General features: G+C 38.5%; 1 protein-coding gene and 1 non-coding gene across 2 annotated transcripts in view; both read left to right on the top strand.

The window, feature by feature from the left end:
* Positions 1-21,505, top strand: part of LOC127123134 (uncharacterized) — a 33,369-nt gene extending 11,864 nt beyond the window's left edge. The window contains exons 3-4 of the mRNA XM_051053387.1: positions 21,017-21,236; positions 21,380-21,505. Of these exons, the coding sequence (XP_050909344.1) occupies positions 21,017-21,236; positions 21,380-21,505 (346 nt within the window). The remainder of the gene's footprint in view (positions 1-21,016; positions 21,237-21,379) is intronic.
* Positions 17,157-17,263, top strand: LOC127124540 (small nucleolar RNA R71). Its single transcript, XR_007804020.1, has one exon. It is a non-coding gene; the product is annotated as a small nucleolar RNA R71 (small nucleolar RNA).
* Positions 21,506-22,469: the final 964 nt, after the last annotated feature.

Below are 22,469 nucleotides of genomic sequence, written 5' to 3' on the forward strand. Positions count from 1 at the left end.
TATCCCCAGCAGGGTTGAGAATGTTATATCCCTAGCAAGTTCGTACGTTGTTGTTTCCCCAGCAGAGGTGGGCGTTGTTTGTTTTCCCCAGCGAAGTCCCCAAGCGGACCGAGTTCATTGGAGATCGTCCCTAGTGAGGGTTGTCATTTCCCCAGCAGTAGTGCTATTCCCCAGCATGGTTGGAAGGTTGTTGCTTTCCCAACAAGTGACTCCCCAGTTGAGTTGGTTTCTCTGCCATTCCGAGAATGTCAGATCAGTAAGTATCCGTAGTAGAAGTGTTGCATGTCCCCACAGAGTTGGAAGACCGAATCAGAATCGTGTGCTCAGCAAAGTGATCGTTCGCTTTCCCAGCAGGAGTTCCTCCCTTTGCATCTTGCATACAGTAATCATCATTTGCATTTGCATCCTCAGAATGCGTAGCATTTCCATCCAATATGGAGCATTACGCCATAGAAAACTCAAACATATGCATACATGTGTTAAACCAGATTGGATTATATCCCCAGCAGAGGCGGATCATTTTCATAATCCGTATTGTACGTTTGCAGCGGTTGCTCTTGACAGCATTCAAGATTGGCAATCCCCAGAGAGATTTATTTCCTCACTCGTCCGTGAAAGGAAAATTTGATTCTCCCTAGTGTGGTCCCCGGCAGGTGTCTGCCTTGTTGTGACACATGTGGATGTCGTCCTGGCGATACCGGTAAGTGTCGTGTCGACCCCCGTAAGGTCTGTTTTTTGGTGTCCGTAAACGTCATCGTTCGATGTCGGTAAACATCGAGTCGTTTGTTAACCATCGGTAAATGGTTTTGTTGTTTCAAATCCCCAGCAGATTTATTATCTATGGATATCAGCCATCGGTAAATGGTTTCGTATCATGAGAGCATTCTTTCCTTGGTGTCAGTAAACACCATTGTTTCGGTGTCGGTAAACATCGAGTTTTTCCAGTCATCGGTAAATGTCTGGTCATGATTCCTTTTTCCCAGTCATCGGTAAATGTCTGGTCGGGCTTTTTTGATGTCGGTAAACATCATCTTTCGATGTCGGTAAACATCGAGTTTTTCCAATCATCGGTAAATGTCTGGTTGTGATTCTTCTTTTTCCCAATCATCGGTAAATGTCTGGTCGTGATTCTTTTTTCCCAGTCATCGGTAAATGTTTGGTCGTGATTCTTTTTTCCCAGTCATCGGTAAATGTCTGGTCGCCCTTTTTGATGTCGGTAAACATCATCTTTCGATGTCGGTAAACATCGAGTCCCTTCTTAGTCGTCGGTAAATGACGGGTCATGTATCTTTTCAAAATCCCCAGTAGAGTCGTCGGTAAATGTCTTGTATGGTTCCAGTTGCAAATATCTTTTTCCTCCCCAGTCGAAGCTGCCATCGGTAAATGGCCCCGCTTTTCTTGATATCAGTGTATGTCAAGTCGACTATTTTTCAAGCCGCCATCGGTAAATGGCCCCGCTTTCCTTGATATTAGTGTATGTCAAGTCGACTGTTTTTCAAGCCGCCATCGGTAAATGGCCCCGCTTTCCTTGATATCAGTGTATATCAAGTCGACTGTTTCTTTGGTTATCCCCCGCAGAGTGCAAATTCCAAGTTCTTTTGGTATTCAATCCCTGTTTACCTTGAAGGTCTGACAGTCGTTGCTCTCATCCATCCAGGTTCCTAGTTGATTGAATAGGGGCAGCTGTAGCACCTCAAATTTGCACCCCCCCCCCACTCATGCATTCATTTCATGTTTTAGGTCATTAACATTATATTAACATTGCATCTTGGCACCTAGAACTGGCATCAAGAGGATTCACCAGTGCAAGAGACCAAGCATTTCCTTGAGATGAAGGCCATATGATTATTCCAAAGAGCTTATATGAATCAAGGGTTCATTTTGAAGCAACTGGACCAAGTGTTAGAGGCCCAAAGTCCACAGTGCATGTCCAGGTCATCTAGGGCCCATAAAAGTCAACTGAAAGTCAACTGAGGGCTAGGAGATGGAGAATTGGTTTGAGACACTTCATTCATGTCCAAAAGAAGTTGATTCATCATGTCAAACATCTACATTGAGGATTTTGAAGCCAGATCAAAAGTTTCCAAAAATGGAAAGTGACCTGTAATTTCAAGTTTCCAAAAATGGCAAGTTTTTGGACTACATTCAACTTGAATTTCCAACATCAAAAAAGCTTCAAATGAAATTTTGGTCAACATGAAAGTTGAAGATCTTTCTCTCCCATTTCCAAAAAGTCCAAGATCATGAGCATCTGATGAATGGTTGGGAAGTTATGAGTAAATGATCACCAAGTGTGCATGAAACTTCAAAGTGCCATAACTTTTGATTCAAAACTCCAATTTAGGCCACTCTTTTTGCAAATTTCATGTTATGACCTATATTTTCCAAATCCATCATTTTATTGCATGAAATTTAATCACATGATCATTTGTTCATGCATGAACTTTTTGGAGGGAAAATACCAAATTCAAATTTGGTGCATCATATGAACAAAATTCCAATTCCAACATGTGCATGAGATGATTTTAAGTGATTTAGAGCATGCACATGGTACTGTTCATGTTCATTCACCATGCATAGGGTGCATTTTACCATTTATGCACTACACCTCATATTTCATTAATCTTCCATTAACCATTGTCTAATTACATTTTCAGCATGATTAACACATAGTATAAAGCCTTAATCATAACAGAATTTTTCAATTTTCACAAGTTCTAGATCTAGATCTCATTTCCCTCCATTTTGGCTCTCATCTCAAATTTGAATTTTCTCCATATAACACCTTGATTTTACTGCATAATCATGTTCAGCAAGTGTTATTGATGAAGGATCAAGCTCTGGATTGAAGCTTTTGGCCAGGATTCATGCACATCAAGCTCAAGAACATGAAGATGGAAGTTGCAATTTGATCAAGATTCAAGTCATTTCAAGCATCCATTCGTGTTTAAAGCTTCAATATACAAGTGAAGGAGAAGATCTGGACATTGCTAGGCCTTTGAATCTATTGTTTTCATCCATTACTCTCAAAGAAGGTTGGAATTTGAAACTCCTAATTCTTCATTTTTTTACCATAATGTTGTAGATCTTGGATTGCTGATTACACTGATATAAAATTCATTGAAAACGGATAAGAATTGCATGAGATATGTTCATTTAAAGTTTTGTTGTCAATAATGTTTTTATTCTATTCTCAAGATTCATTGAGTTATAGGCCTAGATATTGTTAGATTTGTGTTCTACTCATCGTGACGGTTCCAACCATGTATATATTGCCAAATTCTGCAAAAAAATTGTTGAAGGTGCACTGTAGCGCCACCGTCTCAACGAAGGAGACGGTGGAAACCACCGCTGGTGAATAGTGCAACCGCCGCCTGGTATGAATGCTAGGGCTTATCCATGTGGACTGCCACGTTTGCGTCCCATTGGCAAGATGAATGGCCCTCGTTTCTTTGACCTATCCACGCGTACCATGGACTGTGAGTTGGCATGCCAACTCAGTAAGTGAAACGGTCGTGTTTTGGCTAAACGCGCTCGTACAGGGTTCGATCCCTGGCTCCATACATTCCAATTTAATTTCTCCAGCGCTCATTTTTGCTGCATAGATGGTTCGATTCCTGCCTGTTGCATTTTTCCAATTCCCAATCAATATCATTTTCCACTTTTTTCAACATTAATTCATTTTATTTCCATTATTTCATGCCATTTGTAAAAATCATAACAAATTGAAAATAAGTCCAAATTGAATGAGATTTGTTGCCACATGTCCATCTTGATGTCTATTATTTTGTGGTTGTGATTTCATGATTTTATCATTTCTGGAATTTTAAATGTGTTTGTTTATTTGAACATGTATGCAACTATGACATGTTGTGCCAATTCTCTTGTGAAATGCTCATACTTAGTCCAATTACCATGAAATTTGATATGCTGATTCCTAACATGATACATGATTTTTGAGGCTTGGTTGTGCATTTTTATCATTTTTCATTTCTGTTTTAGGCACATGAATGCATGGTGTGACAATGTGTGTCACACAACTTGATGTTGCTCTTGTTCATTTTCATAGACATGTCAATTGAGCTTTTCTGATTCCAATTTTTTGCAAGATGCTTGTGTTTGAAATGTTGTATGCATATAAAAAGTTTCATGATTGTTTGATTCATTTCTGTTTTAATATGGAATTTTCATTCTTGAGGTCCAATTGTGTGCTTTGTAATTGCCTTTGCCATATCTTGCTCATGTGATGACCTTGCTTTAGGATTTGGGTCTGGTCCTTTTTAGGACATGTTCTTACTTGAATAAATGTGCTTCATGTTGAATATTGGTTGCTGTTTTGACTTTTTTCTTTGCCTTTGACCCTAGTCTTGGTACTAGTGGTTTGTACTCACGTTTTGAGCTTTGTATTTCAGGTTCAAGCATGTAGCAATAATGATTGATGTGATCTCAATTCATCAGATGCAAATTTGCTTTGTCCACTAACCTTGGTTGTGTTGTAGGATCCTTGGTGATGAACTCATTTGAGTTGTTGACTTGCCTTGTGTGCATATTGGTTGTAACATTGTTGACTGTCTGTTTGATTTGTCTGAATGTGAATATTGACTTGTTTGACTTTCTTACAGGTACTTTAGTTGCTTTAGCTCATTGCTTGAGCTTTGCTTTGCTTGTGGTTGGCATACCACCTAGGTAATCATCCTCTAACTCCATGTAGTCTGGAAGCCCTGTCGTTTCTTTTGGCAGGCATTTGGCTGAAGTCCTCCTTAAGAGGCAATGACTGTGTTTGTTTACTTTTGTGCCATGTACTTCAAGTCCTCCTTAGTGAATAGGCAATTGGCAAATAGAAGGGATTAGCAATCAATCCCCTGCTAATCGTTTGAGTCGTTCATTATGCTCACACTACGTGTTGAGGCTCTTGGACACGTCCCCCAGATCTTGTATATAGAGTCATTCAAGTGGAGTAGGGTCCCACATTCTGGATCCCCATGTTTTGATTGATTCAAGCTCACCCAGACCCAGGTTAAGAGCTATGAGGTCTTATCCTCATTACCTTTTATCTGCTCACCCTGACGGTCAATGTCAGTGGTTAAGAGCCTTCGTACCCCTACAGTTGGCTTGTTTGTCGAGGTTGATATGACCCCTTGACTAAAGCCCGGCTTGTTTGTCGAGGTTGATATGACCCCTTGACTAAAGCCTCACCCTTGATGTTTGAGCCCCCTTGTTGGTGTGTTTACTTCATGTTATGTTTTTGTGTGGTGTGATTGTATCCCCATAGGATTGCTAGACTTCGCATAGTCTCTTGTTTGCATGTCAATTAAGGTAGCACGATTCCTTCGTCTAGGACTTCCTTTCTTGCGTGAGCTTTCCTAAAACACAAATAAACATTACCTTCCATTAAGAACACGTTGACTCCTTCTACTACAGGTGAGTAAGTCTCCAAAGGTCGAGCATCCGGTAGATTGCGTAGTAACGTCGTTCACCTAAAAAACACAAAACCAATAGAAATAGTTTAGCCGAACTACGACAACTCCGATTCTCATGTTCAGATGAGATACGTAGGCACGAGATGCGATGTCTTGTCGAGTTTGACTGACGACTAACTTTGATCCTTCTGTTCTCTCGCCCTCGTAGCGATCGAGACTTTCCTTTTCTCTTGCCCTGGTTGCAATCGAGACCCTTCTTCTTTTCGTGTGCGTTTGTCTGGAGTCTGATGTAAGTCCAGCAATTGGCATTCGGTTTCCCGTTTGTTTGTTGTTTGTTCGGAGTCTGATGTAAGTCCAGCGATTGGCATTCAGTTTCCTGTTTGCGTTTCTTCGTTCGGAGTTGGATGTAAGCCCAGCGATTGGCATTCCATTTCCTGTCGTGTGTTTGCTTTGACGTCTCAGCGTCTTCTTTCAGCGTTTTGGTTTCGGCGTGTGTTAGCCAAGCTACGAGTGCTCTGATTCTTACTCTAGTGAGAGAAGATACGTATGCATAGGATGCAATGTCCTAGCAAGCACGTTTCCCGTTCCCCCGAACTACGTCGACTCTGATGTTTGTGCCTGACAAACTACGTAGGCCCAGGATGCGACATCCTGCCGAGTCCCTTTCCTCCGTCTTTCACATGTGTTTCATTCCAGTGTGTGTAGTTTTTGAGCAGTTATTCAGCAACCTTATTCTATTCTTTCTGAGCGTGGATCCCGTCGAGTACGACGGACGTGAGGGGTGCTAATACCTTCCCCTTGCGTAACCGACTCCCGATCCTAGCAATCTCTGGTCGTAAGACCATTCCTTTCCCTCCTTCAGGTTTACTTCGAGCGTTTCCTTTCCCTCCTTTGGGATAAATAACGCACGGTGGCGGCTCTGTGTCTTTTCTCGCCGGTTGTTTTTCGCGTATGTGACAATTTGAATAATGGTTTCCTTATGCATAATTTACTTGATCAGTGGAGACTCCTGCTAATATCTGACATTACGGTGCAGTGCGTCCTAGAATTCCACATAACTCACAGTTTGGATTTACGGCAGCCATGGTGGATGTGGGTGGTATGGTTAAGTTGTCTAACTTTTGAACAAGGGCATCTACCTTTGCATGGACATGGTCAAGGCTACTGATTTTGTACATTCCACCTTTTGTTTGGGACTTGTCTACTGGAGTTCTTTCACCTCCCTATTGGCAATGGTTTTGGGCCATGTTTTCAATGAGTTGATAGGCTTTGTTGTATGGCTTGTCCATAAGTGCACCGCTCGCGGCAGCGTCTGTAAGAACAAAAATAGTTCTACAACAGATTCCTTGATTTTGATGATAACAAAGGATGAAACCAAAAATGGAACCCTAACGAAAAGTTTCTAAGTGTGCAGGGTTCTAAAGAAAGAAGTAATAAATCTGATGATGTCATCAGATGCACAACAAGATCAGATACATATTCTCAAGTATCAGAAGCATCTGAAGTGGAATCTCGTTCAAGAAAGTCTGACTCTGGACAAAACTACAAAGTATCAGAAGCATCTGAACATGAAGCAAAGTCTAGAAGCTCTGACTCTGGACAAACGCTATCTGTAATTCTGAAAGCTATCAGCGCCATCTGAACTCTCAAGAGATAAACATCAGAAGCAAGATTCCAAGATTCTCCAGAAACACAAATACTCTGATTATGGATTTGTTAATCATGAAGAAGTAACGTTCAAGTCAAGTAAAGATTTTCAAATAGATTTCCTAATTGAGAAAGAGACGTTAATCTCCACTTCCAAGAGAGAAGATACTACTTGTGGTAAGTAGTCACTTCAAAGAGGAAAAGTTAAACTGCAGAAGCTATTTAAGTGATGGAGTAAACTCAGTTTAATATCCACCAGTTCAACCACTACTTCAACTCATATATAAATAGAGCTGCAATCAACATTCAGTAACAAGAAATCAACTAGCCAAAACTATACTGAATTATTTCACGCTCAAGAAAATCATCTTTGCTCTCAAAGAATTTCACTAAGCTTTTGCTTATTAAGTGAAAAATCTGTTCTTAAGTTTGTAATACTTGCTTTCTTAGAAGCACTCTAGATTACATATCTTGTATTTTTTATTTGTTTGATTTCCTCAAGTGACTCTGTGTAGTCTGCAGACTTGAGAAGACTAAGAGATTTTCTTCTCTCTTAGGTGTTGTTTGTAATCTTTCAAGATTAGTGGATTAAGTCCTTGTTGAAGGCGAAATCACCTTGGCCGGGTGGACTGGAGTAGCTTTGTGTTATAAGCGAACCAGTATAAAATCATTGTGTGATTTTCTCTTTGAAAAAGCGCTTAATTTTTCAAAACAATTCAAACCCCCCCCCCCCCCTTTCTTGTTTTTCTCACCTTCAATTGGTATCAGAGCTCCGGCTCTGTTATTGATTTTCTAATCAAACACTTAACCGTGTAGAGAGATCCAGTACGAGAAAAACAATGGCCCACTCAAATGAAAAAGATTCTTACAATGCCAAGCCTCCTGTTTTTGATGGAGAAAAATTTGATTACTGGAAAGATAGAATCGAAAGTTTCTTTCTGGGTTATGATGCTGACCTCTGGGACATTGTCACAGATGGATACAAACCTCCAATCTTAAATGGAGCTGAAGTTCCCAGAAGTAAGATGTCTGAAGATCAGAAACGTGTTTTCAAAAATCACCACAAGGCCAGAACAATACTTCTAAATGCTATATCATACAACGAATATGAAAAGATCACCAACAGAGAGACAGCCAAAGATATTCTTGACTCTCTGAAGATGACTCATGAAGGGAACTCCCAAGTCAAAGAGACGAAGGCTCTGGCGCTTATCCAGAAGTATGAAGCCTTCAAGATGGAAGATGATGAAGCTATAGAAGCTATGTTTTCCAGATTTCAAACTCTTATTGCAGGTCTTAAAGTGCTAGACAAAGGATACACGACTGCAGATCATGTTAAGAAGATAGTCAGAAGTCTGCCAAAGAAATGGAGACCAATGGTTACTGCTCTGAAGTTATCAAAGGATCTGAACAATATCAGCCTTGAAGAACTTGTTAGTTCTCTCAGAAGCCATGAGATAGAACTAGAGGAGGATGAGCCTCAGAAAAAGAACAAGTCAGTGGCGCTAAAGTCCAGACCTGAAAGACGGAAGTCAGACAGAACCAAAGCTCTCCAGGCAGAAACTGCAGATACTGACGACTCTGAACCTGAAGACTCTGATGATGATGAAGAACTGTCCCTACTAACCAGAAGAGTTAAGCAACTCTGGAAAAAGAGGAACAACAACAACTTCAGAAGATCAAGACCCAGAGGGGATCGATCAGAGTCAACTTCAAAAGGTAAAGCTAACAAAGATATTACCTGTTATGAATGTAAAGAAACAGGTCATTACAGAAATGAATGCCCCAAGCTGAAGAAAGACAACCCTAGAAAAGAAAGCTTTAAGAAAAACACCTTCAGAACAAAGAAAGGACTGATGGCTACCTGGGATGACAGTGAATCTGGATCATCAGAATCTGACTCTGATGAACAGGCCAACGTAGCACTTATGGATACCACATCCAGCTGCTCAGACGAAGAATCTGAAGAGGTATTTTCTGAACTTTCTAGATCTGACTTAGAATCATGTCTGTCAGAAACTCTTACTTCTTATCAGAAATTAAAACAAAAGTTTAAAAACGTTAAAGGCTGTCTTAAAACAAAATTTGAAGAATGTAGTGAACTTGAGACAACAATTCTAGCACATGAAGATACAATCAAATCTTTAATGTTAGAAAGAGATGAAGCAAAAATAAAATTAGAAGAAACGTTATCTCAAGCACCACAAACTTCAAATGAAATTATTTATAAATATGAAGAAGCATTTCAAAAATTTCTGAAGAATGGAATAGATAGGAGTATTATGGCATCCATGATTTATGGAGTAAGTCAGAATAATAAAAGGGGAATTGGGTATGATCCTAAGGAAGATGAAACCTCTACCAGTAACCAAATTAAATCGCCCTTTTCATATCACTACACACACACACAAGAACACAAATTTAAAAATGCTAGAAGACCCAAAGTTGTAAGAAACTCTGGGAAAACTAATCTGAAAGGACCCAAGAGATTCTGGGTACCGAAAGATAAGATTATCTATGTTGCAGATATCCTATGCAGCAAAGTTCAGACACCAGTCATGGTACCTGGACTCTGGATGCTCGCGACATATGACGGGAAGAAAGTCTATGTTCCAAAGCCTGGAACTTAAAGACGCTGGATTTGTAGGTTTCGGAGGAGATCAGAAAGGAAGGATCAGAGGCTCCGGAACTATTGGTAACGGTACTCTTCCCTCTATATCTGATGTTCTTTATGTAGAAGGATTAATGCATAACTTGTTATCCATAAGTCAATTAAGTGATAACGGTTATGATGTAATCTTCAATCAAAAAACATGTAAAGCCATTAATCAGAACGATGGCTCTGTCCTTTTTACAGGCAAGAGGAAAAACAACATTTATAAAATAAATCTTTCTGATTTAAAAGATCAAAATGTTAAATGTTTAATGTCAGTTCACGAAGAGCAATGGGTATGGCATAGACGCTTAGGCCACATTAGCATGAGAAAACTTTCTCAGCTAACTAAACTTGAGTTAGTCAGAGGCTTACCTAAACTGAAGTTTTCTTCAGATGCTCTGTGTGAAGCTTGTCAAAAAGGAAAGTTTTCAAAAACATCTTTTAAAAAGAAAAATGTTGTTTCTACCTCTAAGCCTCTGGAGCTTCTTCACATTGACTTATTTGGTCCTGTGAAAACAGCATCAGTCAATGGAAAGAAGTATGGACTAGTAATCGTTGATGATTACAGCCGCTGGACATGGGTAAAATTCCTAAAGCACAAGAGTGAGTCTCACTCTGTATTCACCAGTTTCTGTTCTAAAGTGCAAAAAGAATTTGACTCTAAAATTGTTAGAGTCAGAAGTGATCATGGTGGAGAATTTGAAAACAAAGATTTTGAAGAACTATTTGATTCAAATGGAATATCCCATGATTTCTCCTGCCCTAGAACTCCACAACAAAATGGAGTTGTAGAGAGGAAGAATAGGACACTCCAAGAAATGGCAAGAACCATGATCAATGAAACTAATGTAGCAAAGCACTTTTGGGCAGAAGCTGTAAATACAGCGTGTTACATTCAGAATAGAATCTCTATTAGACCTATTCTGGAAAAGACTCCCTATGAACTGTGTAAGGGAAGAAAACCCAACATCTCATATTTTCATCCTTTTGGATGCATTTGCTTTATATTAAATACTAAAGAACATCTGAACAAGTTTGATTCCAAAGCACAGAAAGGTATTATGTTAGGATACTCAGAACGCTCTAAAGGCTACAGAGTATACAACACAGAAACCAAAATTGTGGAGGAATCAATTCATGTTAGATTTGATGATAAGCTTGACCCTGAAAAGTCAAAGCTAGTTGAAAAGTTTGCAGATTTAGAAATCACTCTGGTAGAATCTGATAAAACTCCAGAAGCAACTGTCACTCAAGACTCTGAAGAAATTAAATCTCCAGAAATTCCAAGGAAAGTTAAAAGTCGTATTAACGTATCTGAAGATTTGATTTTGGGAAACAAAGATGAACCTGTTAGAACCAGATCTACCTTCAGAACTTCTGAAGATATTCCTCTGGGACTAGTGTCTCTGATTGAGCCTACGTCCTGTGATGAAGCTCTTCAAGATAACGATTGGGTGGCAGCTATGCAAGAAGAATTAGATCAATTCTCCAAGAATGATGTCTGGGATCTCGTTCCTAAACCCAGAGGCACTCATGTCATTGGAACCAGATGGGTTTTCAGAAACAAGCTGAACGAGAAAGGAGAAGTTGTCAGAAACAAAGCTCGACTGGTAGCTCAAGGTTATAGTCAACAAGAAGGTATTGATTATAATGAAACTTTTGCTCCAGTCGCGAGGTTAGAATCTATTCGTCTTCTCGTATCTTTTGCTATTAATCACTCTATCAAATTATACCAAATGGATGTCAAGAGTGCATTTCTTAATGGTTATATTTCAGAAGAAGTGTATGTCAATCAACCTCCAGGCTTTGAAAATTCAAACTTTCCAGAACATGTTTTCAAACTTAAGAAATCCTTATATGGACTTAAACAAGCTCCCAGAGCTTGGTATGAACGCTTAAGTAATTTTCTTCTGGAACAAAATTTTATCAGAGGGAAAGTTGATTCTACACTCTTCTGTAAAAACCTTAATAATGATCTCATGATATGCCAGATTTATGTTGATGATATTATTTTTGGTTCTGCTAATATCTCTGTTTGCCAAGAATTTTCTAAGTTAATGCAGGCAGAATTTGAAATGAGTCTAATGCAAGAACTAAAGTTCTTTCTGGGAATTCAAATCAATCAAACTCCAGAAGTCACGTACATTCATCAAAGCAAGTACATTAAAGACGTTCTGAAGAAGTTTGACATGACTGAATGCAACTCTGCAAAAACACCCATGCACCCAACTTGCATTCTGGAAAAGGAAGAGGTAAGCAACAAGGTTTGTCAGAAGCTCTATCGAGGTATGATAGGCTCTCTTCTCTATCTGACTGCTACTCGACCTGATATTCTCTTTAGCGTCTGTCTTTGTGCCAGATTCCAATCAGATCTTAGAGAATCTCATTTAACAGCTGTTAAGAGAATTCTTAAGTATCTGAAAGGAACTCCTAACCTGGGCCTGATGTATGAGAAAACATCAGAGTATAGACTTTCTGGTTACTGTGATGCAGACTACGCAGGAGATAGAATAGAACGAAAAAGCACATCTGGAAATTGTCAGCTTCTGGGAAACAATCTAATCTCCTGGGCTAGCAAAAGACAGTCAACTATTGCTCTATCAACTGCAGAAGCAGAATACATCTCAGCATCACTGTGCACAACTCAGATGCTCTGGATGAAGCATCAGCTAGAAGATCTTCAGATATTTGAGAGTAACATTCCTATCTTTTGTGATAATACTGCTGCTATTTGTTTAAGTAAGAATCCCATTCTACATTCCAGAGCCAAACACATAGAAATAAAACATCATTTTATTAGAGACTATGTTCAGAAAGGGATAGTAACGCTGAAGTTCATTGATACAGAACATCAATTGGCAGATATCTTTACTAAGCCTCTAGCTGAAGATAGATTTCTTTTTATTTTAGAACATCTGAACATTAAAAATTGTCCTGAGTAAAATATGGCTCTGAACATGTAAAATGAGACTCTGATAAAAACAAATACACTTCTGCCTCTGACTCTGATACTTCTACAAGTTAAGAGGATATCTGAGTTAGAAATCTTCAGAAACCAATCCTTTGGTATTCCTGAAGATCAGATACATCAACACGAGGAGCATTAAAACGTCTAACCCTAGAACTTCTAGACAGCTGTCAAAAGAAATCAAAGGTCAGAACGTTTGAAATCTCCTTGAGCAGTGTGCGTACTGTTGGGATTAGACATTCATTTATTAGCTGTAATCATTTTTCCCCCCAAGCGTGCTATTTTGAGTGTTGTGTCTAACGCATTCTGAGGTGTCATTTTGCATGTGTTTGAACTTAGGTATATAAACACTTTTCTCACATTTCACACACTTATCACTCTCACTCACTCTAAAACCCTAAACCCTTCTCTGCAAGTTCTCTGCAAGTTCTTCATCTTCTTCTTCAATCTTCTTCATGGATGCTCAACAACAAGAAGTTTTTAACTTCTCCCAACAGATGGAATCTACTTCTAATCCCCAAACCTCTAACACTCAAACACCAACTGTTACAGGCGTCACCATAACCCCTGTCTACAAAGAACCCCACATTCTTGACCGAGAACGCCACATAAACCTTTCAACTCCCTTTGAAGGTTTGGATGTATTGTGTGAATCCTTGGTTGATTTTGACAATCTTAGAAGAAATGGCGTTGATCTTACTGGTGAACTGCGTCGTCAAGGATGGGAAACCTACTTCAACAGGCTTTATGGTCCTATCTATCCTCTTCTGGTAAAGGAATTCTGGAGACATGTAGATGCAGATGACCAATTCATTGTCTCGTTTGTTCTAGGGGTAAAAATCGTTATCACTGAAGCATCAATTGCCTCCTTGCTGAACATGGAGAAAACTGGAGGAAAAAGGATTTACAACATCCCTCCTAGGTCTAAACGCATCACTGAAGTTATCAACCCAACAATTTTCAAACCAAATGTTGAAGGTAACCCCTCTAAAAACAAAGAGCTACACCAGAACCTCCGAGTGTGGCTAAAAATCATTCTGGGAACAATCCACCACCGTCCAGCTTCAAATTCTTCAGATTACATAAATGCAGATCAAAAATGCATTTTATATTGTATTCAGAAGGGTATCCAGATCAACCTCCCTGTTCTTCTCTTCAGATATCTGAGGGATTCTGTCAGAGAAACCAGAAACAACATGAAGCCAAGGTCTTACATTCCTCTGGGAAGATTGCTTTCTGACATCTTCATTGAGCATGGACTGGTAGACGATCTGGAAAAGACCAGATGTATGGATGATCTGGCAATTGATGTAGGGAGAGCTTTAAATGCCAGAAACCTCAAGAGCATGGGAATCATCAAAGAGATCAGAGTCAAGCCCACTCTGGATACATCCTGGGATTCTCTAAAAGATCAGAGGAAGATGCCTCATGGCCTTGCCAGGTTCTTCAAGAATGAACCCAAGAGTGCCATTGCTATCTACCTTCAGGATCGTCTGGATGAGGGTGTTGATATTTCTGATTTCAGTCTCGACGACTGTCTGGATTCAGTAGAAGATCTTGTCAGATACAAGAGAGGTGTCTCTGAGAAACAGATAGCTGCTGAGGCAAGGAAAGCAAAGAAAGCCAGACTTGGAGAATCTTCTGGAATAAAATCTCCAGCTCCTCTGCAAATCTCAACTGGTAAGTCTGTTCCTCCTGTCTCCTCTAATCTTCAGATGGCTTCCTCTAACCCTCTCTCCTCTCAACCCATTTATACCACCTCTGATATTTCACCTTCCATCACCAGAACCCCAGTTCTAAACATAGCCAGAACCTTCATTCCTCCCTCTAAACCTGCACAAACCCACCAAAGCACTTCTTCTTCTTCATCCTCTGAATATGAATCACCTCCTTACGTTTCCCTTTCTTCTGACCAAGAAATTTCTGATCCTGGTTCCCCAACCATAGCCACCATCTTTGCTCACAGACTTGCTTCACAACAAACCCAAACCACAGAACCTGAAATAACTTCACCACTACAACAAACAACCACCATACCCTCTGAAACTCAACCCTCTGAAATTCAACCATCTAACATCCCACCAAAAATTCCCGCTGTACCTGAAGCAGACTCTAACCCTTTAGACCTAAATCCACTTTATGCTTCATCCCCCAGTCTTCAACCAGAAGCAGATTCTGAACTCCAACCTGAGTCAGAATCTGAACCTCAAACTTTAAATCTCAGCCCTCAAAGCCCTCCACCTCATACCTCTGAACCAGAACCTGAACCTGAACTCTCTAAACCTACCCTTAAGGAAGCCATTATGATGATTGCAGAGGCTTTAGTTCAGAAGATCGATTCTCTGGTCACTAACTCTGAAGTCAGTGATGATCCTAAAGCTGTAAGGACACACTGGAACAGAGTCATTGGCTGGATGACATCTGAGTCTTTTAGGCTGAAGAGTGTCTCTGAACAAGTCAGAAATGGCTACATCAGAGATGCTGAGGCAAGACTCCAGGAGCGACTTGCTAGAGAGGCTGAAGCCAGAAGGCTTGAGGAGGAAAGGTTGGCTAGAGAAGCAGAAGAAGCAAAAAGATTAGAAGAGGAAAGAATTGCTCAGGAAGCAGAAATCCTAAGGCAACAAGAAGCTGAAGCTAAGGCTCTGGCAGATGCAGAAGCCAAAGCTGCTGCAGAAGCTGAAGCCCAGCAGGCTCTGACTCAGGGGGAGTCTTCAACTGCTGTTCCCATGATCCTTCAGACTCTGAAGGACCTTAAGGAAGATCAGAACATCCTCCGAGACAGAATGGACAAGCAAGATACGGTCAATGAGAACATCCAGAAGATGCTTGCCATGATCCTGCAGAAATTGCCTCAGAACCCTTAGGCACTTAGGATTTTATGTTTTGCTGGCCTTTTGTTTTGCTTCTGTCTTCTTTTTGACTCTGATGTTCTGTGTTTCTTTTTAATGAAGTGTTTTTCTCTTTAAGTAAGTTTTTTTATTACTATGTCTTTTTGATTCTGACAAAAAGGGGGAGAAATTATTATTAGCTCTGATGAAAATATTGTCCAAAACCTTAAGCATTCTGCAACAATTGTAAAAATAGCTCTGATTAAATAGCTCTAACATAGCTCTGATTAAATAGCTCTAACATTAAATTTAAGAAATTGCAGAAAGTTTTCAGAAATCTCATTACTTGGAAAGCTCTGGTAAGAACTTCTGAACTCCCTAGCACTAACTCAGGGGGAGCTTCTGTCTATCTGATCTAGTTTTATTCATGTTTCATCTGCTAATTAAAGTTGTTTTGTCATCATCAAAAAGGGGGAGATTGTAAGAACAAAAATAGTTCTACAACAGATTCCTTGATTTTGATGATAACAAAGGATGAAACCAAAAATGGCACCCTAACGAAAAGTTTCTAAGTGTGCAGGGTTCTAAAGAAAGAAGTAATAAATCTGATGATGTCATCAGATGCACAACAAGATCAGATACATATTCTCAAGTATCAGAAGCATCTGAAGTGGAATCTCGTTCAAGAAAGTCTGACTCTGGACAAAACTACAAAGTATCAGAAGCATCTGAACATGAAGCAAAGTCTAGAAGCTCTGACTCTGGACAAACGCTATCTGTAATTCTGAAAGCTATCAGCGCCATCTGAACTCTCAAGAGATAAACATCAGAAGCAAGATTCCAAGATTCTCCAGAAACACAAATACTCTGATTATGGATTTGCTAATCATGAAGAAGTAACGTTCAAGTCAAGTAAAGATTTTCAAATAGATTTCCTAATTGAGAAAGAGACGTTAATCTCCACTTCCAAGAGAGAAGATACTACTTGTGGTAAGTAGTCACTTCAAAGAGGAAAAGTTAAACTGCAGAAGCTATTTAAGTGATGGAGTAAACTCAGTTTAATATCCACCAGTTCAACCACTACTTCAACTCATATATAAATAGAGCTGCAATCAACATTCAGTAACAAGAAATCAACTAGCCAAAACTATACTGAATTATTTCACGCTCAAGAAAATCATCTTTGCTCTCAAAGAATTTCACTAAGCTTTTGCTTATTAAGTGAAAAATCTGTTCTTAAGTTTGTAATACTTGCTTTCTTAGAAGCACTCTAGATTACATATCTTGTATTTTTTATTTGTTTGATTTCCTCAAGTGACTCTGTGTAGTCTGCAGACTTGAGAAGACTAAGAGATTTTCTTCTCTCTTAGGTGTTGTTTGTAATCTTTCAAGATTAGTGGATTAAGTCCTTGTTGAAGGCGAAATCACCTTGGCCGGGTGGACTGGAGTAGCTTTGTGTTATAAGCGAACCAGTATAAAATCATTGTGTGATTTTCTCTTTGAAAAAGCGCTTAATTTTTCAAAACAATTCAAACCCCCCCCCCCCTTTCTTGTTTTTCTCACCTTCAGCGTCTACTACCAGTCTTGTGTTATACAGAAGCCCATTGTAAAATGTGTGAATGATCACCCAGCCTTCGAGACCGTGATGTGGACACATCCTCATCATGTCTTTGTATCTCTCCCACACGTCGTAGAGAGATTCTGCATCTTTTTGTTGAAATTCGTTGATTTGAGCTCTCAGCATAGCAGTTTTGCTTGGCGGAAAATATCGGACTAAGAAAACGTTCTTCAGTTCTTCCCATGTAGTGACTGAGTTGGATGGCAAGGATTGCAACCAAGCCCAAGCTCTGTCTCTTAGAGGGAAAGGAAGAAGTCGTAGTCTTATCGCATCTTGAGATACACCATTTGCCTTCACAGTGTCTGCGTACTACACAAACTTGGTCAAATATTCATTAGGGTCGTCCGTAGGGTTTCCAGCAAATTGATATTGTTGGACAGCTGATAACAATGAGGGTTTCAACTCGAAATTGTTTCGATCGATAGCAGGGGCAGCAATGTTGTTGTGAGGTTCTTGTTGGGACGGGGTAGCGTAGAACTTAAGAGGACGATTTTGTGGTCCTACTGCAGCCATGCTGGGTTTCTCAACTGGTTCAGTAGTAGGAAAGAAGATATCGGGAATATTGTACCTTCGTTGGTACTCTAGTATTCGACGTCTTAAATATAAGAAACGCTATAATTCTGCGATTGGTGGTACTAAGTTTTCACCTTGTGAGCGAGTACTTGGCATACAATCGAGAAATAAGGGAAAGGAAATTAGTTTTTGCCTTAGTCTATACTACGCAACGAAAGAATCGCACTATTTGACTAAATCAGGTCCTCGGCAACGACGCCAAAAACTTGATATGTGGTCGTGACTGTATATAAAATATAGTCTATCGGATACTTGACTGCAAGTGCACAGTCTAGTCGTTTTAGTTTTAAAAGATATCGAACCCATAGGGATCGATGGTCAAACTAATGCTATCGATGTTACTATGTTTAGCTAAGGCGATGATTTTTAGAGGTTTGGTTGAATAAAAATTAAATCTAAAGAAAATTAAGTTTTTAATAAAATATTAATGAAGGGATATCAGTATGCAACACATTAATTGTCAGGGATTCGATAAATCGCTAGTGTATATTTTAATTACCAAATACCTTTCAGTAGAAAATACTTATTTAAAAGGCTTTATGTCACACTCTCGTGGTTGTTGACTCGGACTATACTTTTAAGATAGAGTGTACGCTCTCTCTATCCTATTTGAAGTTAAAAATAATTTTTGAAAATAAATAAGTTCTAATTGCTTTTAAAGTGCTCTCGCTGTTTTTAAAATCAATGCCTAGTTTTTACTATCCAGATTGACCCTCACGCTCTCGCGATTGTCGGTTCTAAGCTTAGTTAATTTCCCACTCTCGTGGCAAAGCTGTATTAAATAACTTCTCACTCTCGTGACAAATTTAATTAAATTCAAATTAAAAACCACAGCCAGAAAGATTATTTGAGAAAAGAAGTTTACACCGATTGTTATTAAATCGCGTCTAATTAAATTGTTTACATACCGATACCGGTAGTTTAGCTGGACATGTTAAATAATGAAAAAACAGACGAACAGAAACAAATTAACAATAAAGCAAACATGATTATTTAATAATAAAGAAATAATAATAATAATAATTGAATAAAAACCTGGAACTTTAATTAATTGAATATGCTGAATCTTGAAGTACTTGAGCAGTCCTCCACAGGTCGATAGGATGTTGCTTCTTTGAACCAAATGCTTAAACTAAATTAACTAAGTTGCAGTAGTTCCCCAATGTAGGAAACTACTACTTTTTGCTAAGTGAAAAACGGAAAGGGAAGGGAAAAATCAAAGCTCTGAACGGAACGGTAAACAAATTGCAGTAAAAGAAAACAATGCTTGCAGAAGAAAAATAACGGAAAACAAAATTGCAGTGAAAACATAAATGCCAAGAAATAGGATTCTGGAGAGATGGCTTGAGACAGGAGAATAAATGAGCCCAACTGCAGGTTTCCAACTTCCATTATTTTATAGTACCCCTTGGTCTTCGTGCTTGAGAAAAATAAGGATGACTTGGTTGAGTGAGAGATTCACGGGAAAGTGGTTTGAGGAGCGAAAACTGGAGCGACGTGGATCACTTCTGTTTGAAATTCATTACCCTGACTTTGCCTTTGTAATGGTTGTGATGGGCTTGTGGTGTTCGTCACAACCAAGGCGTGACGATCGTGATGGGCTGTGTGACGAACGTCACATGCACAAAATTCTTAAATTCTGCTTTTTCTGTTGTTTCTCTTCTGTTTCTTCTTTTCCTTCCTTTTCTATACTTTGCTCATTTAAGCATGGGAATTGAAATACATGCAAAAATGACTCGAACACTTGAGGAATAATCGTAATATAAATGAAAACGGTATGATTTTTGAATGTAAATCAAGGCTAATATACGATACATTTTTGCATTATCAGTCCGAACAGGTCGAGTCACAGGTCGACTCATTCCTGGAAAAACTTGAATGAGTCGACTCATCCACTTATTAGGTCGACTCATTCCCTACTTTCTTTTGAACCATATTGCCACGGGTCCGAACAAGTCGAGTCATAGGTCAACTCAACCCTGTAATTAACTCTATTTGAGTCGACTCATCCCCTGTTTGAGTCGACTCGTCGCCTGTTTTACTTAATTTTCTGATGTGTAACTTTGTAAAATATTTTTGTTATGTTAGTTATTTGTCCATACATCATATAAATATTCAAATGTCTCTTCTTCAATAATTGAACAAGAAAAGTGAAAGATATACACCAAAGTGCTCATCATCTTCATTCTTCATTGCATTTCTCAATAATCATACATAATCATCTTTATTGAGCATTGTGCATTGCAGATGTGATAACGTTCAAATAAAATTGGATTATCTTAGTTTGGGTTAAGACTTTGTGTGGGTTTTTCTTGAATAAAACCCTCGAGTTTTGTCCTCCAAGAATTGGGGGTTTTTGCACTAACCTTTGCTTCGCAGATTCAGTTGAGTGAAAAGTTTGAAGAACGGAAGGTTCGGTCAAACAAGTAGCGGTAAACGGAGGATTGTGAAGAAAGCTTAGGGTTCAAGAGACTTGCGTTCAAAACCAGTCGAGCTGAAGATTTGGAGAACGTGGCGTTCTTCCAATAAGGTAGCGGTAACCGGAGGTTTTCTCGAAGTGCTTGAAGAACTTTGTTCAACTCGAATCAAGATGAGAGAATATAATAGGATCTACAACAACTCAAGGGGTTGATTGGTAGTGATCATTTGTTCTCGTGTATTGACTTTGCAACGTGTTAATAAAAACATCCCAATTCTAGATTTATAATTGAGGGCAGACGTACCCTAAGCGAGGACGATAGGGGAACTGCCTCATCAAATCCGGTCTTGTTCTCTCTATCTCTCAACTCTTCAATTCTGCATAAATTACTGTTTGTGTGAAATAAATCATAAGATCAATATCGCTTGACTAGTGTGCATAGCAACTGTTCGATAAATTGTTGCAATCAATTTGATTACAACTGAATAAAATTCTGCACACTAAATTTGAGTGAAATTGAAACCTGGTGTGAAGTGCACACCAAGTGTTCGATAAAATTCATCTCACACAAACTTAGTAATATTTCCATTGATTTCTTATTGTGTCAAGCATTATTAGAGGTAACAATATCAAGGATCATAATGATTAATCGATTGATTTAGATAGGATTGATAATCTTTATCTTAAGTAATTCCATTTGGTTTCCGCATATCCGATCTCTCCAATAACAGATCGTTTAGACGATTACAATTTAGGGTGTTTCCGCAACCATTGAAAACATTTTCAAAAAGCGCTAAAGTTTAAAACTGATCTATTCAACCCCCCCTTCTAGATCGGTGCTATCGTCTAATAATTAGTAATATAATATAAAAAACATTTAATCACAGGTTCAAGATAATGCTAAAAGTGTATGATGAAACCGCTAAAGCATCTTTAACATTGTTTGATCAAGAGGCACAAAATCTACTCAATACAACGGCTCAAATGCTCTTGCAACAACTAGCTAACACGTCTTCACCATCAATACTACATAATCTATGTCATCGTACTTGTATTTTTGAAATAAAGTTTGCAAAAAACTTAAAAGAAGGATCGCAAATCTACACAGTATCACGAAGTTTTATACCAAATGTTATTCTACAAGAACCAATTCTAAAAACACCTATTAAATAGGTAATTAAATTTGTACTACAATCATACAAATATATTACTAATTTTATGAATACTAACAATATATTTATTACATATAGGAGTCCATATCACCACCAATGATTCAAAATAATGAAGATCACCAAGAAGATGAAAAAGAAGAAGAAGAACGTGCAAGAGGAAATGATGGTGACAACATCAATGGTAAACCATACAAGAAAAGATAAACAAAAACTCGCAGTGCTAAACGAAGGCTAATCATAACATCATCAGTTGATGAAGCACATATCAAAGGAATTTCAAAAAATAATAGTAGCAACAATGAACTTCAGATATTATCCTCTAACGACAAGTCACTTCTCATATACAAATTAAAGACTCAAAAATCCATTAAAAAAAACAAAGGCTCATCTAAGAAAAAAATAACAAACCATAAAAATTGATTCTAATTTTGAAGTTTTCTTTCATATTTTTGCAAACTTATTTGAAATTTTGTTCCCCAGTGGAAAAATGTTGGACCAGATGTTGAGACAACTTGTCCAACTTCTCAAAATAGTTTAAAAACATAATGACATCAATAATGCATAAATAATAATCAACGTAGAAAGCTATAAAATATCACAAGAGATTGGTAATTCAGTTCGATGAAACCACACCTATGTTTGGGGGGCACTTTACCCAAGAAAGGAAACTCACTACTTAGAATTAGAACAATTAGTCTTATAAGAACCTTAAAATCCTATGAAGTTATATGTTTGTCCCTAATCCTAGTGACTTCCTATTTAGGTCTCCCCCTAAATATGAGAATCCACTCACTTTCTTCAATCACTAACCGTAGTGATGAATTCATAACTCAACTAAGATAAACCAACAACTATGCCAAGTTACTGAAACATACAGAAGTGTACAACAAAGATTCAACATTAATCCAATTATGGAATTAGCATGGAATACAAGTAACAAAGACTCAAACCCTATCACAAAGAACCTAGTTCTCGCGCACCAAAAAATTCTTCTAAAACATGATAATTGAGTCTCCTTATATAGCAATGTCTTCTGGGTTTTTTCCTCATGGGTCTCATTTAAATTTTTTGTCCAGAATAATACAGAATCTTGTTGGAATTGGATTCTCCATAAAACTCTCCAAAAGATATGATTTGTTATATTCAAATTCAAATTCAAATCTGCATT

This window comes from Lathyrus oleraceus, chromosome 2, assembly GCF_024323335.1.
Source record: "Lathyrus oleraceus cultivar Zhongwan6 chromosome 2, CAAS_Psat_ZW6_1.0, whole genome shotgun sequence".
Lineage (NCBI taxonomy): Eukaryota > Viridiplantae > Streptophyta > Magnoliopsida > Fabales > Fabaceae > Lathyrus > Lathyrus oleraceus.